Source organism: Dermacentor andersoni, chromosome 8 (genome assembly GCF_023375885.2).
Source record: "Dermacentor andersoni chromosome 8, qqDerAnde1_hic_scaffold, whole genome shotgun sequence".
NCBI classification, from domain to species: Eukaryota; Metazoa; Arthropoda; class Arachnida; order Ixodida; family Ixodidae; genus Dermacentor; species Dermacentor andersoni.
This window is the reverse complement of record NC_092821.1, coordinates 56,889,706-56,909,323: the sequence shown is the minus strand read 5'-3', so window position 1 is coordinate 56,909,323 and position 19,618 is coordinate 56,889,706. Positions and strand designations below refer to the sequence as shown.

The window sequence follows — 19,618 nt, the reverse complement described above, 5'->3', positions numbered from 1 at the left end:
TCTGGTTCGTAGGGAGCGTCTGTAGAGGATTTCAACGCGATGAAGATAATGCAGCACTACCCCCAGGAGCTGCATGGTCCAGTTTTTCACCCGGAAGGGTCCTTAATTGGGCGGCGACGAAAAGCGGCGTGGCTGGGGCGACGGGGACCGACGGCGCTGAGGTGACGGCGAGTGAGCACGACGATTGTCATCGACGGATATACGCCTGAGGTAGGAGGCATACGGCGAGGCGAGTAGCGGCGCGGGTCGGCATATGGGCGGGGAGACGGGGAAAAGGAGCTCGAATACGGCGACGTCCAGGAGGTGCGTCAGTGGCGAGTGACGTGGCCAATGAGGAGGCAACCGAAGCAAATGGGCTTGTCGTCCGGACCTCTCCACTCGGTAAGGTTGCGGTATCTGGGAGGGGAATACAGATCGCTGTGAGGCGGAGATGTCGGCACCGGTCGGGCGTCAGGTCGGGAGACAGAGCAAGCAGCAGTAAAAGCAAGGTTGGCAAATTCTTGCCTCACCACTGCCTCAATGAGAGAAATCGCTGGGGCCGGTTGGTCAGAAGTGGGGTCAAGTGGGCGTGTGTGGAGCAGCGCAGGACTTGTAGCCTCGAGCTCACGGCGAACAATACGTGTGATGTGCTCATTTAGGGGCGGTGAAGCAGAGAGGTCGCGAAAGACAACGTCGCAGCCGTGTTAGGGAGCCGGCAGAACTGTGGAATGACGCGGCGGCATTTCGCGAGCTCAAAGCGGCGGTATTCCTTGACAATGACGTCGATGGGGGATACATTGTTGAATACCAGCAAGCTGAACGCGTCTTCCGTGATGCCTTAGAGTACGTGGCCGACTTTGTCAAGCTCAGTCATTTGGTCGTCGACTTTCAGGCAAAGAGCGATCACGTCTTGTGTATAAGAGACATACGATTCCGCATAAGACTGAACTCGGGTAGCAAGCTGTTTTCCAGCAGCCAGCTGCCGACCAGTGGGATTGCCAAAGAGGTCGCTGAGCTTCTCCTTGAAAGCATTCCAGCTAGAGATATCGTCCTCGTGTATCCTGAACGAGGAGTTCCGCTCAAGTAGAATAGGACATTCGCTACCAAAACGGTGGGGTCCCAGCGGTTATTTTGGCTAACACGCTCATACAGTTTGAGCCAGTCCTCAACGTCAGCATTATCTTGGCCGGGGAATATGTCAGGATCACGGGGTTCGGTAACCGTAACGTACGTTGTTTGCGGGGTCGCAGGAGTAGAAGCAGACGAGGTGTCGTCACCGGGAGCCATGGCGGAAAGCAGAACGGTGCGGCCGCTGCGGAGCTTCGTGGTGAGGACAGGGAACAACACCCTCCACCAAAAAATGTTACGCGAACGAAGGATTAACAACTGGAGGCCATATACAAAGTATATTTACAAAGGATAATGCAGCGCTGTTCAGTTCAACTGACAGCTCGAGAGCCAGGGAGCATTCGTCGTCTTCGTCGGGCTGCCCGCGTGCATCGTCCACAAGAAACACGCAATATGCATGTATCAATACATTTACAATTTGTGTAGATTTCTATACAACCATTTTATCTGTGTACACTTATGTACATGCGTACTTGAACACGCAATGTTGTTTTTAGCCAGGCATGGGGGTGGCAAGCTGTGGCACCGCACGAGGCACGTGGAGGGACGTTATACTGTCTGCAGGCGGGATCCTCTCTCAGGCTTTGATGATGATGATGATGATGACTAGCATTGACAACCTCTTCAAACCTTCGTATATACGTAGAGTGTTCTGGTCTCGTCGAGCTAATCAGTGCTTTATACATGCATAGCCTATATAATATTGATATGTTTTTCTGATACCGTACCTCGAGCACCTGCTTCCATTTGGGCACGCTTAGCCACCTTGCAGAGGCACTGCAAACTCCGCTCATGACTTCTGAGACCCTGCAGGTGGCGGAAGATGTCTCGAAAGAATCCATCTGACGCGGGTTCGGTTGTCCGCAGCAGGCAGCAATTTCAAATAACTTTTGTTGCATTGATGAGCGACAGGAACCGAGTCGCATATACACATTAAATCAAGTTGACATTGAAAAGGTGCATTAAAGAGTGGCACATACGCATTGACGCAAGTTTCAGTGAAAAAGGTTGCATACGGATTTACTGATACATGGGTGAAGTTCCGAAAGAAGGCAAATCACATTAGCATTGCACATATTTTTCGGCGCCACATGTAAGGCTATGAGCTCACACCTACAAACCCTGGAGAACAAACGGACACGTATAATTGCCGGCACTACATGCGCAGCATACACAAATAAGATATTCACACAACACAAAGTTTCGTGTATAGGTGTTACTTAAGAGTATGATTTACTTCATTATCGCACATTTTCTCCATAATCAATTTGCTATTTTATAAGCGAACAGCGAAGTTGAAACCTTAATAGAAGCTCGTCCCAACACGCACTTCTGATGAGTGAACAGTTTCTTGCAGCGAGGCAAATTGAGGAAAGCAAAAGCAACGGTTTATTCACCACGTTACACACAGAATAACCATACAAAAAAAGAATGGAAGCATCCTTACGTTACTCCGAAATCACTTTTGAGCAAGCTTACTTCACATTATAGTGCAACTTGTGCTAGCAGTGCGACGTTGTGTAATAGTATTTCATTAGTCCTAGAAATATCACCAGAAGATTTCTCTTGCCTTCAAAAAATAAAAGAAATCACTCACAAATAACTTTGATATGGATAGGTACGGCGTTCTATGTGCCTGAATAATATGTAGTTATTTCTCATTTACTTTTATCAGTGCGCAAGATGGCAACCATTAAACGCATTTGTGTCATGCGTACACAGGGGGCTCCCCTTACTTGATTGTTCTTGACACAATTGTGGCCGTCAGGCAAATGGTCGCCACCCCCATTATGTTCAGGCGACGTGCCAATGCGATAAGAAAGAGGTGCCCGCGCGCGCACTTTGCTGCGAATGCGAGGGCAAGTGTGCGTGGACGACGACGAGCTTAGACTGACTGAATGCGCGCCCCCTTTCCCAACGCCCAATATTGATGAATACAGGTAACTGTCCCCGCAGATAATCGTATACGCCTATGCAGCGTTCGAGGCCGCGTACCATATCCGTGCAATGCACTGTTCGCCTTCGAGCTCTTTAGATGGCTCTCGTGGTGCGGTGTACAGTTTGGGGGTTGAACTGGCGCAGTGCGAACACATTCGCCTAGTTTATTCACCGCCTCGCGTGGTAGCCCAGTGAACACGTAGCCGTTCGCACCATCTACCTGTGAGCAGGACCGAGATCCCCCAGCAAGTAGACCCCACGGCTTTTCCGAGTCCTCCGAAAACCAACAGCGCGTTCGTCTCGGGCAAAGTTCTTGGAGCTCTAATCTACCGAGGGTTCCGCATGGCTGGAAACGAAGTTGGAGCGCGGCATCAACCATTCGGTCGTAACATAGCTTTCGGACAAGCGAATAAACAAGCGGTGTCATGGTGCGGTCATTTACCGTTGTCTACGCTTTTTATCGAACCGGCGTTGTGAAAGCGGGTGCTCGCGGTCATCGAGTTAGAACTTTCTCTTTGTTAAAAAAAAAAATTAAATTATGGGGTTTTACGTGCCAAAACCACTTTCTGATTTTGAGGCACGCCGTAGTGGGGGACTCCAGAAATTTCGACCACCTGGGGTTCTTTAACGTGCACCTAAATCTAAGCACACGGGTGTTTTCGCATTTCGCCCCCATCGAAATGCGGCCGCCGTGGCCGGGATTCGATCCCGCGACCTCGTGCTCAGCAGCCTAACACCATAGCCACTGAGCAACCACGGCGGGTAACTTTCTCTTTGTGTGTGTGTGACACCATACTGGTTAAGTTACTTATTTATTTATTCGCAATACCTCACAGGGTTCAGAGACCATTGAGTAAGGGGGACGAACAAAGATATTATCAGACATGCAAAATATACAGGTCAAAAAAAGGAAAAGTGAAAGCATTGCACAGGGCTAGTAGTAAAAAGTAGCAACAAACACAAGAGCAAAGTACACAAAATAATTGAAGTTTATAAATGCAGCACAAATGTCTGACACATGACTCAAGAAAAAAAAATAATAAAGCAGGAGTTTGCAAAAACACAATAGCCACGAAGTGCGATATTTCATACAAGAGAAGGTTTAACGTCACGATGTCACTTAAAAATATTCGCGCAGCTGATCATGGAATGATTGATGGTTGCATATGGATGCAATATTATCGGGAAGATCATTCCAAAGAACGATGGCACGTGGAAGGGTTGATGAATTGAAGGCTTGTGTTCTTCCGTATATGCGCTTGATGCTGTACTGATTATGTGAACGGCTCGAAATGCGTGACGGTGCTTCTAGAGGTAACGCAGATCACCTGGTCCAGTGGCGATATTTATGAAATAAGCATAAAAGAGTGATTGAACGACGAATATGTAATGGCTCAAGAGAGATATCAAGTTTTACCTGTGTTGCGCTCGAAAGGGGACTGTAGTTACGTGTAATGAAGCTCTATTTTGTATGGATTCTAGCAAGTTTATTTAGTTTTGATATGAGGACCATATGGATGCTGCATATTCTAGCTGTGGCCGCACAAGTGTTAGATAGGCCAGTTTTTGAACATTGTTAGGAGAATTCCGCAGGTGCCGGCGCAGATATCCCAGTGTTCTTGAAGCATTTGCACAAATCGTGTTGACATGCGTGGCCTACGAAAGATTATGCGTGAGGTGAATACCTAAATACTTGTATGCTGATGCCTGAGACAATACCGTGCTATCTATGAGATGCGAGAAGTTAGAATTGGTACGCTTGCGGCTGAAAGAGATAACCTTGAGTTTATTCGAGTGAAGTGTCATTTGCCATTTATTGCACCAACTGGAAATTAGGTTAGGGTCACTTTAGAGGGCGAGATTATCATCCATGGAATTAATGGAGCGGTAAATGATGCAATCAGCAAAGAGTCGTAGACGAGAAGTTATGTTAGCGGGCAGGTCGTTAATGTATATGAGAAACAATAAAGGGCCAAGAATGCTGCCTTGAGGTACACCTGAAGTTACGTCACAGAGTGTCGAAGTTAAATTGCTAACTGTGGTAAACTGTTGGCGGAAAGAAAGAAAGTTACAAATCCATGACAGTGTAAAAGAATCTAGGCAAGTAGCAGATAATTTTGAAAACAAACTGGAATGTGCAACGCGGTTGAAAGCTTTAGCAAAATCTCAAAATATGCAATCAGTCTGTAGGTTAGCGTCCATGTTAAAATGCAAATCAGTCGTGAATTCTAGCAGTTGAGTATCACAAGAAAATCCTTTTCGGAAGCCGTGCTGTTCAGGAAAAAGGAATTAGGCGAATGCTTACTGCAATTACCATGGCCAATAGAACTGCTAGACTTACTAGCGTAATTTCGTTAAATTTTTTATCGTTATCAATTATTTACCTATCCAGCGAAACTGCAGCCTTTTGTTACTTATTATAATGTGGGGTGCAGTTATGGTGTGCTGCCATTCAATTGCCTGTTCACGGAACTCAAATACTTTCAAGCGACCTTTTGTGGCTTTCTTTTTTTCGGAAATCCCCTTTCGCGAACTGTCATGCAAATGAGTACATCTCTAACTTGAAATTTTGTGCTTGCATGAAGGCAATAACTCGGAGGCGGGTGCTGCCACCAATACCTTATCACTCTTGCCTAGCGACACGATCTTTTTTGGCGCAGATACTCGGCTCCAAGACCCTAATCATAAGCCGGGCAGTTTTTGCTCGCGAGGACTACCCAATGTGTGTGGTCTCTCGTCTAAAATCTGTTTCCACGTCTGGATACCAGCACAACTTAAGCTATTACGAAAAGGAAATAAAGGTAAGCACTACAATTTTATCTGACACAATACACCCGCCGTGGTAGGTTACTTGCATGGCATTGCTCCACAGAGGTCGCTGGTTCGATCCATGTCGCTGCTATTGCATTTGATTGGGCGAAAAATGCATGAACGCTGGTGTGTTTTGCACATTAACCCCACGCGACCAAAATTATTCCGCAGTCTCTCACAATGACATGCCTCATCATTATGTTGTCGCTATATCATGCAAAACGCAGCAATTGTTAATTCTCGTTTGATGCGGCACAATAATCATTTGGTTATGGCATTGTTAACAATAGGTAGAGAAATTCAGGTTACCATGCAAGTGAACGCCCTCTGCCCCATGTACCGAGCTCTTACACATATTGGTTTAATGCAGTCATAAAGGAAAATTTTCAAACTATTGTGGCTGTCACGCTCAGGCTTGGGTGATTTCAGTCTTTCTCGTATTTACACAGGAGTAGCTGGCAGGTAGCAATTAAGCTGCAGAGCATACGAACACAAGCTTCAGGGAGCTCGAGCTTGTAGTCTCCCCAACAGTGTTGTCTTCGCTCCTTGAGAAGCAGGAGCACGGTGCTGGTTTTTAGTAGCCCTGACACCATCTCCGGCTGGTCAAGCACCGACCGAGTCCTTACAACGCTTGAGGCAGCGCGTCGCAGTCGCAAGGTTTTAGGAGGCAAACATGAAACATTTTTGTTATGTGACACTTGGTGACTTTAATATCAGTGGAGATATACGTGACGGATGTCCCTTGGCTTAAGACAATACAGTCTGAAACAGCGCAACAAGAGATACTCGCCACATATACGTCTAACATATATTTTATACATATCTTCAATAAAATATCAGTTGAGGGTCAGCATCGAGCCGTTTTTTACCTTCCTTTAGTCAGTGTCTAGTGTTGCGCTGTTACGAACATTACAATGAATAAGACAATGTTTGTCGCAGGGCAAACCCCCCCCCCCTTTTGGTCTTGCTGAAAGAACTACACTTAGTCATATCTGGCGAAATGTCAACATTTCTCTTTTATCTTGGCTTATTTCAATCCCCTTGTCCTCCAATTTTACTTTCCTCACTAGCCTTTCGCTTGCAGTTCGTAGCATCGAAGCAGGGTATCCAGACTTTTCAAGGTGAAGCCCCTCCTCAAAGAACGCTTTACTCAACTTGCACTTGCAAGTTTCCGTTAAAGTGGAATGAAAACAACCCATGACGATTCTGTTTCGTAGTATCCTTGAATGGGCGGAAGTGTACTTTAATAGGGGTTTCTCAGTTCTCTGAGAATATTTCCCGCAGAAGTTTGCATCTTCGAAAGTGAGCTTCACATTAAGGAAATGTAAATAGCTATCTGTTGGCCCTTCATATGTGAGGTCTAGCCCTTTGCTTCTTATCCTGAGCGCGTCCAGCATGCCGGATGCGAACACATTTAAATCTTTGTTCAGGCCCAAGATCCACTACTCATCTACATGCCCGAATATTTTTATCACTTTCCCATTCCAATCGCATTTCACAAGTCTTTCAACACCACTATAGAAAATGGTGCTCAGCACTGCGTCTATTTTCGACCCTCTGCATACCCCATTTCTTTGAGTAGCACTTTATCTTTAAAGCATACGTTCGTGCTCTCCAGGTACACGCTAAGTGCTTCTAGAAAAGCTTCTAGTGACATTACACTCTTATTACGCAAGGCCACTTCGTCATTGTCCTGTTCCAGGCATTCCATCACACACTGTAGTAGAACATCCTGCTGCAGATAATAATTCAAGTCTTTAATTTCAGCGCGGAAGCCCTTGTAATACCCTTCTTTAAGACCCGAAATATAATGCACCACCTGCTCAGTATTCTTAACGAAGAATGGGCCGTTCGCTACCAATGACGCGAGCCTTTTTTGGGAAAAGACAGACATAAGGAACTACCACGAGTTGTGCTCCGACACTATTGCTCTGAACGGAACATCCTGCTTATGTTTTTTTGCCGTGAAGAAAGCTCCCAGTGTGGTGGCCCTGTATTTCTCAACTAGTGACACCAGCTTCTCTAGTCCATATTTTTTAGTAATGCCAATGCTCGTTTCTTCCTGTGCTGCGGCTTAACTCTTACTTCCTCAAAATACTTGTGCGCCACGTCCCAAGCTCTATTAAAGTACATCTTATCTGGCAGCACCATAAGATAACCGCCTTCGTCCGCTTTGAATGATAGTGAAATTAACTTGCTCAATATGAGAGGATAGTGTGTCGATTATGCTGCAATTCTGAATGTTATGATGTTGAACGGATACTCTGTTACCCATGCGCGGTGATCATGAGATGGCTCTCGAAGATATATATGTGCTGTTTTTAGGAATAATAGTTCAGTTGTCAGTATGCACTGCTCTTTGTGCCCTTTTCGGCTGTCTTCGTTTAGAGTACACAAAACATTCCACAATAGAGCCATTGGAGCCATGGCATTTTTTGTTTGCGTGCGGCGCATGAGCCTTTCACGATGATAGTTTTTGTGTGCGGACATGAAAATTCTATGGTGCCATAGTCATATAAGGCTCTGCTACAGAAGGACAGCCTCATAAGTGAAAAACATTGCAACTCTATTTTCCTCCAGCTAAAGGTAGGAAATAGAAATAATTACGAGCATAATGTTACCTAGTGTGGCAACAACACCAAGAGAAAGTGAAAGATATTCAACGCTTTCCTAAATAGGAACAACTACCACAATATTATGATTTGTATTTAGCATGATCATGTCATGTACAATGACCATTTAAAAATTTCTGGCGCATGCAGATTTCCTTCTATGGTGACCATCCTGTTAACACAGATCATTTAGGATCCTTTCCTCACCGATTCAGCGAGGTCGTACGGCAGATAAAAACGACCAGGGCTCGCCCTAACAACGTCCACCGCTGCAGCGATAAGATGATCGCGCTACTTATATTCTGTGCATTTTTTTTAATGATTATTCTAATACTTCGTTCGATGGTCGTAAACTTTCGGCCTAGTTGGGTATGGCCTTTGTTCCGTAAAATAACTGAAACGATAATTGTTACACGCCTAAGAAAATACATCACAACATTAACCAATATTAGCCCGTACCAATTTGAATTCCACCCTGCATTTTCTAGTGACATTGATCTAATTTATATAACAGATCAAATGAAGTTAGCTATTGACGCAGGAAGCTATTCAGGCTCTCTTTTAGCAGACCTCACTAAGGCTTCTAACTTACTCATTCATAAGCTGTTTAATAAGCTTGACGCATTTGGCATACTTAGCTTCCTCAGATTGTACTAAATTACTACCTAAAAGACAGAGCGCAAGTAGATCACATCTCAGGTGATCAATTTTAAAGGAAAATTTTTAGTATACGTGTGCCTAAGGGCAGTATACTGGGCCTACTTGTATTCTGAATTTGCATATACAACTTAGAGCATTCCCTAACCTCGTATATATGCACAAGCGAGGTTAGAATCACTTGCGTATAATCGCCTGAATGTTCGCAGCGTAACAACAAAACAGAACTTCTTGAGCTTTCCCTACTAGAACAAGACACACACATAGCCGTCATAAGCGAGACGTGGCTGCGGACTGAAATAGGAGATGAGGGTGTTTTCCCGCACTGTTATGAAGTTTTCTGTGAGGATCGGCCTTCCAGAGTAGGTGGCGTGGCAGTCATTATTAAAGACCACATAGGTACCGTTCTCTTGGAAGTCATTCGAGGCCTCGAATGTTTATGCACAAAAATCTCATGCTGGGGCCATAACATTCTTTACTGTGTACCATTTACAGACTTCCTCATACCGATTCTGAGCAGTTACTTAAGCTGGAAAAGTACAGGTCTGAATTCCAGAGAAGCAAACTGCTATTAATAGGGGACGTTAATTGCCAAGCGATAAATGGGAGATCCTCGGATCATTTCGCCACGCCAGATATCATCTAAAGTATACTTAACATAATGTTAACCCATGACCCTATCCAAATAGTTCAGGAACCAACACGCTTGCAAGGAAATTCCAAACCTATACTGCATTCGGTATTTTTGCCTAGACTATTACTTGGATACACTATTTAAGTTGTTGAATGGATTTCTGATCACTTGCTTCACAGGCTTAGCTTATCCGTCGCTACCTTTATCCAAACAAAAACCCTGTGAAATGTTCATTGAACGACTAGTCACGTGCAGAGGATGCATCCATTTGGAAGCTGGCCTTACTAATTTTAACGACAATGTTGTGAACACACTTTGGCGTCGTTTCAATTATATGTACCAGAACAGTATGAATAAGGTTGTGCCGAGCAAACGTAAACTAGTTCCTAGACAGGCGCCGCGGATGACACCTGAAATAATCCACCTGAATTGAAAGATAAAAAGGTAAATGTAACGGCGCATGGATATCGGTCATCTAAATGAACTAAAAGGAAACCTTGCACATGCGGTACACTCTTCGAAAGAACCCTCCTTTTATACATTGCTGCCGAATTGCATTATAGAGGAGCCAAAATGCTTTGGAATTATGTAAGCGAAAGAAGGAATTCAGTGTCACAAATTTCTATTGATGGTTCTACAGTTACCGATCATGCTGATAATCCGTATCATTTCAATGACTACTTTCACAGCGTGTTCTATAATTCTGGCATTTGACTATCCAGTGACACGGTACTTCATCCTTGTCATGTGAATTTTGTTTCATACCCTGGCGTGCTTTCTATGCTACTATACCTCAAGACTAAATTATCATGTGGTCCTGACAACCTTCCTAAGCTGTTTGTGAAGCGATATGCTGAGTCCATTGCGAAGTTTCTCATTATTATTTATCGTATTTGCTTACTTCATAGAAAATTATCGGATGACTGGAAGACAGCCAGAGTGTTACCTGTACACAAGAAAGCTGATCGGGCCAAATTAAGATATTACCGTCCTATATCCCTTATATCATCGTGCTGTCAACTAATCAAACATATTATTGCTAATCAGATAAATGAATTTTAGACGAACACTCAGTCCTCTCAAAATACCAACATGAGTTTAGAAAAGGGTGCTCGAAAATTAGATAATTATTTATAGTAACACGCTCAGTCGCTTCATGCCGTGGTAAGAATGGTCAGATTGACACAGCATTTGTAGATTTCAGCCAAGCTTTTGATAGAGTTCCACACGTCTAACTGTGACATGTTCCGGTGATGCCAGAAATACTGTCCTCTAATTCTTGCATTGCCCTTTTTTGTATATCTTACATCTATTTTAATTGTTTTGTTACGTTATTTTCAGAGCCTATTACTTACATTGGTAAGGAATTTTGAATTGCGCAAGTACTTGATAAGAATAGGAGAGACAGAGCGCTAGCTTCAAAAGTTAATTACGTCGCTTAGGTTAATTTGGTTGGTAGTTAGCGTTGTATTTTCTTGTATTCTTCTCACGTGCTTGCGTGATTGACAATACCTATTGTATATCAACAGACGCAAATTGCTGCCGCTGTGAACTCCATTACTTAGTAACATGTCCGCCTCTGCTTCTTCTACAGCACTTAGTTTTTAGTTAATATATGGGGCTGTTGTAGGCCTCTTGTTCATCTTTGCTTTTTTCTGTAGACTTGCTTGTTAATGGTGTTGTTATTTAATTGTGTTATAATAATTGCAAAGCATTGTATAACGTTCTCTCCAATACCACTTGTCATTGTTAAAATTATGTTGCATGCTGTAACTAATATTCTCATACTGTCTTTGCTATTGCAACTTATTATTTCTACTAAGATCATCATTATGGGAGGTCCACGTAGAGTAGCCTATAGTGAGACGTCCTCCAGTATATGGCTTAGTAGTGTGTGCTGTCTGGCTAGCTGATACGTGACTAGAAATGGTTTCATGTCCGGAAGAATAGAATTTTACGCCTGTTTGTGTTTATTCTTTGACGGTGTCTTATGTCTAACTCCAGCTGTATATTTCTAACTGTATATGGCATCCATCGAAACACGTAGAGCTTTATCGCAACAATAAAATATGAAATGTCAATTTGATGACAAATACTTGGCACCGTGGACACAGCCAAGTACTTCATCATTTCGTTAAAAAGGATAGACGTCCTTAATAGCGAACCGATTGAGATGGCTACGATCCATGCAACATCGCCAGCAATCGACCTTCTTAACAAGCGCAACAGGTGATACCTGAGGGCTTGAGAAAAGCTTTTGACATTCGGAATGAGATTCAAGCTAAATACTTCGGTGATGAGGGCTCGCGTGGACGGTGTCAATAAGGTGTGTTACGGCATTTTTCAGCCTAGGGGATGGTAGTCTACGTCGAAGATATACCCGCCGTAAGACGCTTGGGCACCGCGGAGAACTTCAACCTGGGAATATTTCATGTCCCCAGATAGCATGCCGTCTAGGAAAATCTCAACCAAGACAGTCGTGGAGGATAGGACCACTGCTATGCTTCAACTCCGAAAGCGTAAATTCTGCATTCTTCCAAGGAAGAAAGCTCTGTTAGTGTGATACCTTCAGGAAGAACTTGGATAAAAGAGAAGTTGAGGACACGAAGGAATGTTCTGTTCTTGTGAACAGCTACAATGATGCCGGACAGTGCGACCTTGTGTAGGAGGGTCACAGCAATGAGGCGACCCACCATTCAGTCGCCATCAGGGAGGAGCCGGAACGGCAACATCGGTGCGCAGACGGCAGCTTGAGGCAGAATCCTAAGTAACTCCTGGGAACATAGGGGTAGCTATGGCCTTGCATAGGCTGCATCAATACGCAAAGGAAGTTCGAGGCATGTAGAACGCCGGTAAAACAATCGATGATGTCGGCGTGGGATTTGAAGAAATCTGTACTGAGAATTACTTTGTGCTGGTAATCGTCGAGAACAGCGAATTGAACTGATGTGTGGTTGCTGGCTATAGTAACCTGCGCACTGTACGTCCAAAGAACGGCTTCCATCAGGTACGTGAACACGGTTTCCCTAAGCTACGTGGATTGCAAGAGACACGGCAGGTGTAAGCAGGTTTTGAGATGGCAGCGGAGTGCTGAACTCACGTCGGATATGTTAGCTCCAGTATCCATAAGGCCGTTAAGCCAGGCCATCGAGAAATACGTAACGGAATTTGCATCTACGATTAAGAGTCTGCAGGAGTTTTAGCGGGTCATGTAATAAATGACCTTGTAGTTCTCTACGGACAATCGTTGTCAGGTTGTCAGAAGTTGAACGTGGCTGTACTGTCACGGGATCGTAGATCATGTAACGCGCAGTGGTGCTAGGGAGATGGTCGAAGCATTGAGTTTTCCGCTTTCTCGAATCGCCGACCTTCAGTGACGAGGAATTCAAGCATAGAGCAGTTCTTACACAGGAGTACGTTGAAGGCACCTTCAGCTGTGCCTTTTAAGCCATGGCCGAAGATGTCCACCTCGGGCATGTCTTTGTTAACAGCACTGCCGCCTCTTCGATACATGCGACGTAGAACTCCGGGAACTCTGAGCTCTTGACGCAAACTTATGCGTTGCAGCTTACTGTCATCCAATTCGTCTACCAAGCAAGTGTCGTAGTTTCTGTTTGCGTACGTTCCAACTTGTTAATTCATCTTGGTGCATATCGAGCCAAACACGAGCAGTACCCGTAAGGCAAAAATTAGTATTGGAAAAGAATCATCGTGTCTTCGCACTTGTTGTACTCGCTGACGCACTCACCTAATTCGAGCCAATCTTACTAGTCAGTGCAGCGTGCCCCAAAGAAAGTGCTCCGGTCGCAGGGGCACTTTTTGCGTGACCGTTGAGGGTAATAGACCTCGCGTCGACGGCGCACCGTCTTTAGGCATCGTGACAGAATGAACGTGGCGCTCGGTGCGAAGACCCAGGACCTAGTTGTAGTCACGCGTACCCCGTACCGTTAAAAATTACGGTAGAAACCATTTCACAAAGACAGTCAATGGCCACGCCATTAGAATTCGAGCATGTAGTCACAGACAGTAATGCTGAAGTCAGGTTGATTGAAAATATATAGTGACCATTCTGAGATTTCCATTGCTCCTCCTATATGGTACACAAACTGTATCAGGTATCGGCTCACGTCGGCATAGCACTCGGCGGCATAACAAGGCGACATTATGGCAATGACCCAGTGACAACGACTGAATCACACCGAAGCACCGGCGTAGAGAAACAAAGGCGGTGTGACGATGGCATCATTCCGTCATTATGTTCTCCTACCTCTGTGATCGTGGTTTTGGCGCTAAATTCATTACGATTCGAAATCACGACTCCCAAATGATGGCGCTGGTATAACGTCGTCAGCGTGAAAACAACAAACGAGGACAATGGGATAGCAACCAATCTTTGACTTCAACCATATGATCAAGTTGAAATCACAACGATGGTACGTCGGCGACGTCGCGATAATGGAAGCATGGCACTGTCTCTCTGCGGATGATGCAATAGGGCGATCGTTGAGAGCGGCTGCATGATCTTGTTGAATGACTACAGCAAGGCTATGTCAGAATGGCAGAGAGGGAATGTTGTTGATAGAACGTCGAAGGCAGTATGACAGTGATGGCATGACAATATTGGGACGATATTTCTGAAGTGATGACCGAGGTGAAATGTTAGCATGACAACGACCATGAAGGCAAGGTGTGATAACGACTGCGTCAGGATGATGCTATGATGACGACAGCATGGCGAGAGTTAGATGGCGAATTTATAATGATGACGATGGAACAAGCATGGCAGAATCACGACGACTTAACCGCAACGAACGCATGACAACGGCGGTGTGACGACTACACAATGACGACGATGGTAAGGCAACAGTATGAGCAAAATGAGCTGAAGATCACGATGGAATAACAACTACTATACCAGGAAGACTGTAACGACAGTAGTGTGACGACGACTACATACTTAGTCGAATGCCGATAGCGAAGTGAGGAAAACAGAACGATCATGTCGACAACACGACGACGGTTTGACGATGAATGCCTGATGATTGTATAAAATCAAGGATGATCACGAAGACGGTAATAGAACGGTCTGGCAATCACTGCATGACAGCGACTTTCTGAGGTTGATGCAATAACGACGATGGCATTACAATTGCGGCATAAAACATAATGATAATGACATGATTGCGCTAGAATGACGAAAAAGGATGACATTCACGGAACGGTGAAAGCAGTATGAGCACGGCGTAACAACATAATGCTTAGATTTGTCAATTGACGATGATGGTAAAACGAGAGCTTGACAAGGAAGAAATGATGGCAATGACATGACGAGGACTGTGACCACGATGATGTTATGACGTCGTTATGACGAGAGTGACATGACTAAGTTAAAATGATGGTGATATGTTGACTATTACGGCTTGGCGACGACGTAATGATAGCGAGTGTATGACGACGATGGCGTGATGGTGATGGTATCAAGAAGGCTGTATGATGACAGTGCGAAGACGACAAAGGCATGAAGAGAGTCGGATCAGGAAGCCGTCTTGACGGCGATAAAAGAACCACAACCACATCTCTACGAAGGTGCGCGAATGGATGACTGACGACTGCATGATCACAATGACTTCATGAAGGGATTGTCGGACGCATCGGACTCTCATTAGCACAGTGGTACTTTTATAAAGCTGGAATGTTGACGATGAATCGGCCATGATTGCACCTCGACTACGAGAACATATCTAGGCTCCAATGGTTTTAGAAAACTTTGGCAACTGGTTCGACGAACACAGCGTGCCGAGAGTAAGAAGATGATTATGGAACAACGACCATAAAGCGACCACGACAGCATGAACTTTAGAAGCATATACCTAATGGCTTAAGCGGGTAGAACTGCAACCACTTGGTCAGACGTATCATTTGCAGGTACTCCACCAGGTGAAGTAAATAAACACTGTCTCATATTAGGCATCCTGATACCAACTGGATACTGAAGACATAGCAACGGTTAGAAAGGGCTGAAAATCGTGCGTATGACATCGCCAGCATGTTTTCAATAACACTGACCCATGTACTTGTTTATCTTTTCCCGGTGACGGCTTGTCACAACCTAAAAAATGTTATCGCACAGCGCAGGACGCGCCAGATTGTATCGGAAGTTTCCTGAATGTTATCAATGGTTCCATCCGCTGTGTCTCATCGAACCTTGTGTAATCTGATTGCATGTATGGGCGACGCGAATAGTGTGGAGCGTTGTGGAAGACACGCGGGTCCCAGCGATTACTCTGGAACATTTAACGACTCATGTATAAAAGCCGAAGCACTTGACCCGCTGATCAGATTTTGACGAAGCTGACTGTGTTCGCCGCTTTCGTTGAGCTTTGAGTGTAGCCTGTTTTTGTGGGCACAGGCTCGCCCAATAAAGTTAGTTTCGCCATTCACAGTTTTGTTGCTGTGTCCGCGACCGTCACCACCACGTCACATCTGGTGAAGGTGCTGGGTACCTCCTAATTGTACTCGGACTAGAAGTCCGAGTACAATTACCCAACGAGACATCAGCGATCTTCACTGAGGAGATGACACGCCTCTTCCGCCACGCCGACCCGGATATGCCTGAGGACAAGAAAATTCGCTTCTTCATGCGTGGGGTAAAACAGGAGTTCTTTACCGCGTTGATACGCAACCCGCCCAGGACTGTTGCTTAATTTGTTTCCGAAGCAACAGCGATTGAAAAGACGCTCGATATGCGGACAAGACAGTATAATCGCCGAAACTACACCAATGTTCAATCCCTCGGCAGTGAAGACATGCGATAGACCATCAGAACGGTCATTCGCGAGCAAGTTCAGAAGCTATTCCCTAGGTCGCAGCCTCAAGGGGACTTACTCACCGACCTTGTCGAAGATGAGGTTCAGCTATCAGTTGGGGTTACTGAAGTGCAACCGTCATCGCCACAGCCCGAGCCGGAAATGATGACCTACGTCGCCGTCGCCCGTCGTGAAGGTCCTCCTGAGCGAACACACCGGAGCCCTGTAACGCCACGATTCCAAAGTCCACCGCCGCCAGCCCGCCAACCCGTCGCCCAGCGCAGCAACGCGAGGAAGATAGACGTTTGGGGAGCCCCCGACCACCGCCTACTCTGCTATCACTGCGGAGAACTCGGCTATGCGTACCGCCGATGCCCATAACGCGACTTGGGTCTCCGGGGTTCGCCGTTCATCCGCCGCGTCCACAGGTTAGAGAGCGCGCACGTGACATCGCCGCTTACCTCGCCGCCACTCAGTGGAGCTCTTGACGACCACCCCGTTCGCCGTCACCAGGCCGCTACCTATAGCCGCAACGACGACGATACACTGGCCCAGCCCGGGGCCAGTCTGCGATCACATATCCGGCAAACTAAAAGCAGCAACCGATGGAGGTGCAGTTGGTGTTAGTCGAAGTGATGAAGATCCTCCGCCGCCGACGAAGACGCTGAGGAGACTACCTCGACGACATAACAACGACACGACGCTGTCCCGAAGAAGCCTGGATGCAAAGAATACGCCGACGAATGACGACCTGACGACGCCACGTACAAGCCACAGGTCAGCTAGACGCAACAAAAAGAACTACTGACCTCGACGTGCTTATCGACGGCCACGCAGGCACCGCCTTAGTGGACAAAGGAGCCGATTATTCTGTCATGAGTGGACACATCACCGCCCAGTTGAAGAAGGTTAACATTGCATGGGAAGGCCCACAAATTCGGACCGCTGGAGGACACCTAATAACGCCGACTGGAATCTGCACCGCAATAACTACAGCTCAAGACTGGACCTACCCTGCCGCCTTCGTTATCCTCCAACAGTGTTCACGAAACGTCATTCTCGGCATGGACTTCTTTAACCAACACGGCGCAATGATCGACCTGAAGTCGAAGTCGATAACGCTTCCAGAAGATCAAGCGATGCCGCCGGAGAGCTATCGTAGTCACCAGACAGCCGCCATCGAAACGTTTCAGCAGCCCACCGACAAAAAGGCCGTGCGTAGATTCCTTGGCATGTGTACCTACTACAGGCCCTTTATCAAGGACTTTTCGCGCATCGCTGAGCCGTTGACACGTCTAACTAAATGTGATGTCGAGTTCAAGTGGGAAACGCCGCAGGTCGATGCATTTGGCGAAGTCAAACGACGCATGCAGTTTCCACCGGTACTTGCGCACTTCGACAAGTACGCCGATAATGAAATCCATATGGACACCATTAGCCTGGGCCTCGGTGCCGTTCTAGTCCAGAGGAAATATGAACTTGAACCGGTGATAGCTTACGCTAGCCGGTCGCTATCGAAAGTCGAAGGTAATTATTGTACGAGCGAAAAGGAATGCCTGGCCATCGTTTGGGCTACAGCAGAATTTCGCCCTTACATATGTGTCAGGCCATTCAAAGTCGCCAGTGACCATCACATGTTTTGCTGGCTAGCAAATTTAAAAGATCCTTCCGGACTCCTGGCGCGGTGGAGACTCAGACAAGAATAATACGACATCACTGTACGACGTCCGGACGAAAATGCTGATACCGATTGCCTATCACCCGCCCCCATTGACACTCCACAGCAAGTTGACGACGATGACGACGCCTTCCTTAGAATAATAAGCGCGGAAGATTTCGCTGAAGAGCAACGAGCAGACCCGGAGCTAAAAGGCATCGTCGAGTATTCGGAAGGGTACACCGACGTTGTCCTTATGCCATTTAAGCGTGGATTGTCTTCGTTCTCGCTTCAAAGCACCCTATTAGTAAAGGAGAACTTCTCACCAGTGCGCGCCAACTACATTCTTATGTTTCCCTCAACGCTGCGTTCGGAAATACTGCACGCCTTGTATGACGATCCGACCGCTGGGCACATAGAATCAGAAAGCTATCAATGATACAGGAAAGGTATTACTGGCCGCGCTTGATCGCCGACGTTGCCCGTTACGCCAAGACATGCCGACACTCTCAGCGACGCAAGACAAAACTGACAAGGCAAGCAGGATTACTACAGCCGATCGAACCTCCTTGCTAACCATTTCAGCAGATCGGGATGGACTGGCTTGGACCCTTTCCGACGTGAACAACCGGAAATAAGTGGATCGCCGTAGTGACGGTCTACCTCACCAGCTTCGCCGAAACGAAAGCTCTACCGAAAGGCAGCGTAGCCGAAGAGGCGAAATTCTTCGCCGACAACATCCTGCTGCGACATGGCACCCCAGAAGTCTTCATCTCCGACAGAGGAACGGCCTTTACAGCGGAGCTCACCCAAGCCATTCTGCAGTACAGTCAGACAAGACACAGGAGGACAACTACCTGCCACCGACAGATGAATGGTCTTACGAAGCGCCTGAATAATACCCTCGCCGGCATGCTAGCAATGTACGTCGACGTCGAACGCAACACCTGGGATGCCGTCCTGCCGTACTTAACCTTCGCTGACAACACGGCGGTTCAAGAAACAACAAAGATTACGCCGTTCAAACTGGTTTACGGCAGGAATCCGACTACGACTCTCGACGCCATGCTCCCTCATGTCACCGACGAAGATAATCATGTCGTTGCCACCTATTTCAAGCACGCCGAAAAAGCCCGATAGCTCACCCGCCTACGGATCAAGAACCAGCAGCGTACCGACAGCCGACACTACAACCGGCGACGACGCTACGTCGAGTACCAGCCCGGCGAGCGTGTTTGGGTTTGGACCCCGATACGCCGTCGAGGACTGAGTGAAAAGCTATTCCGGCGCTATTTCGGACCCTACAAGGTCATCCGACGTATTGGCACACTGGATTATAAGGTCGTGCCAGACGGCATTTCGCGTTCATAGCAGCGCCGCGCACAATCTGAAGTGG

At 46.4% G+C, this 19,618-nt stretch overlaps 1 protein-coding gene across 6 annotated transcripts in view; it reads left to right on the top strand.

Moving 5' to 3' along the window:
• Nucleotides 1–19,618, top strand: part of LOC126526347 (uncharacterized) — a 185,398-nt gene that overhangs the window by 10,462 nt on the left and 155,318 nt on the right. For 4 of the 6 annotated variants that reach the window (XM_072289687.1, XM_072289686.1, XM_072289685.1 and 1 more), the window contains one exon: nt 5,706–5,846. The exons of the other annotated variants lie outside the window; for them this stretch is intronic. In XM_072289687.1, the coding sequence (XP_072145788.1) occupies nt 5,706–5,846 (141 nt within the window). The remainder of the gene's footprint in view (nt 1–5,705; nt 5,847–19,618) is intronic. 6 annotated transcript variants of the gene reach the window in all.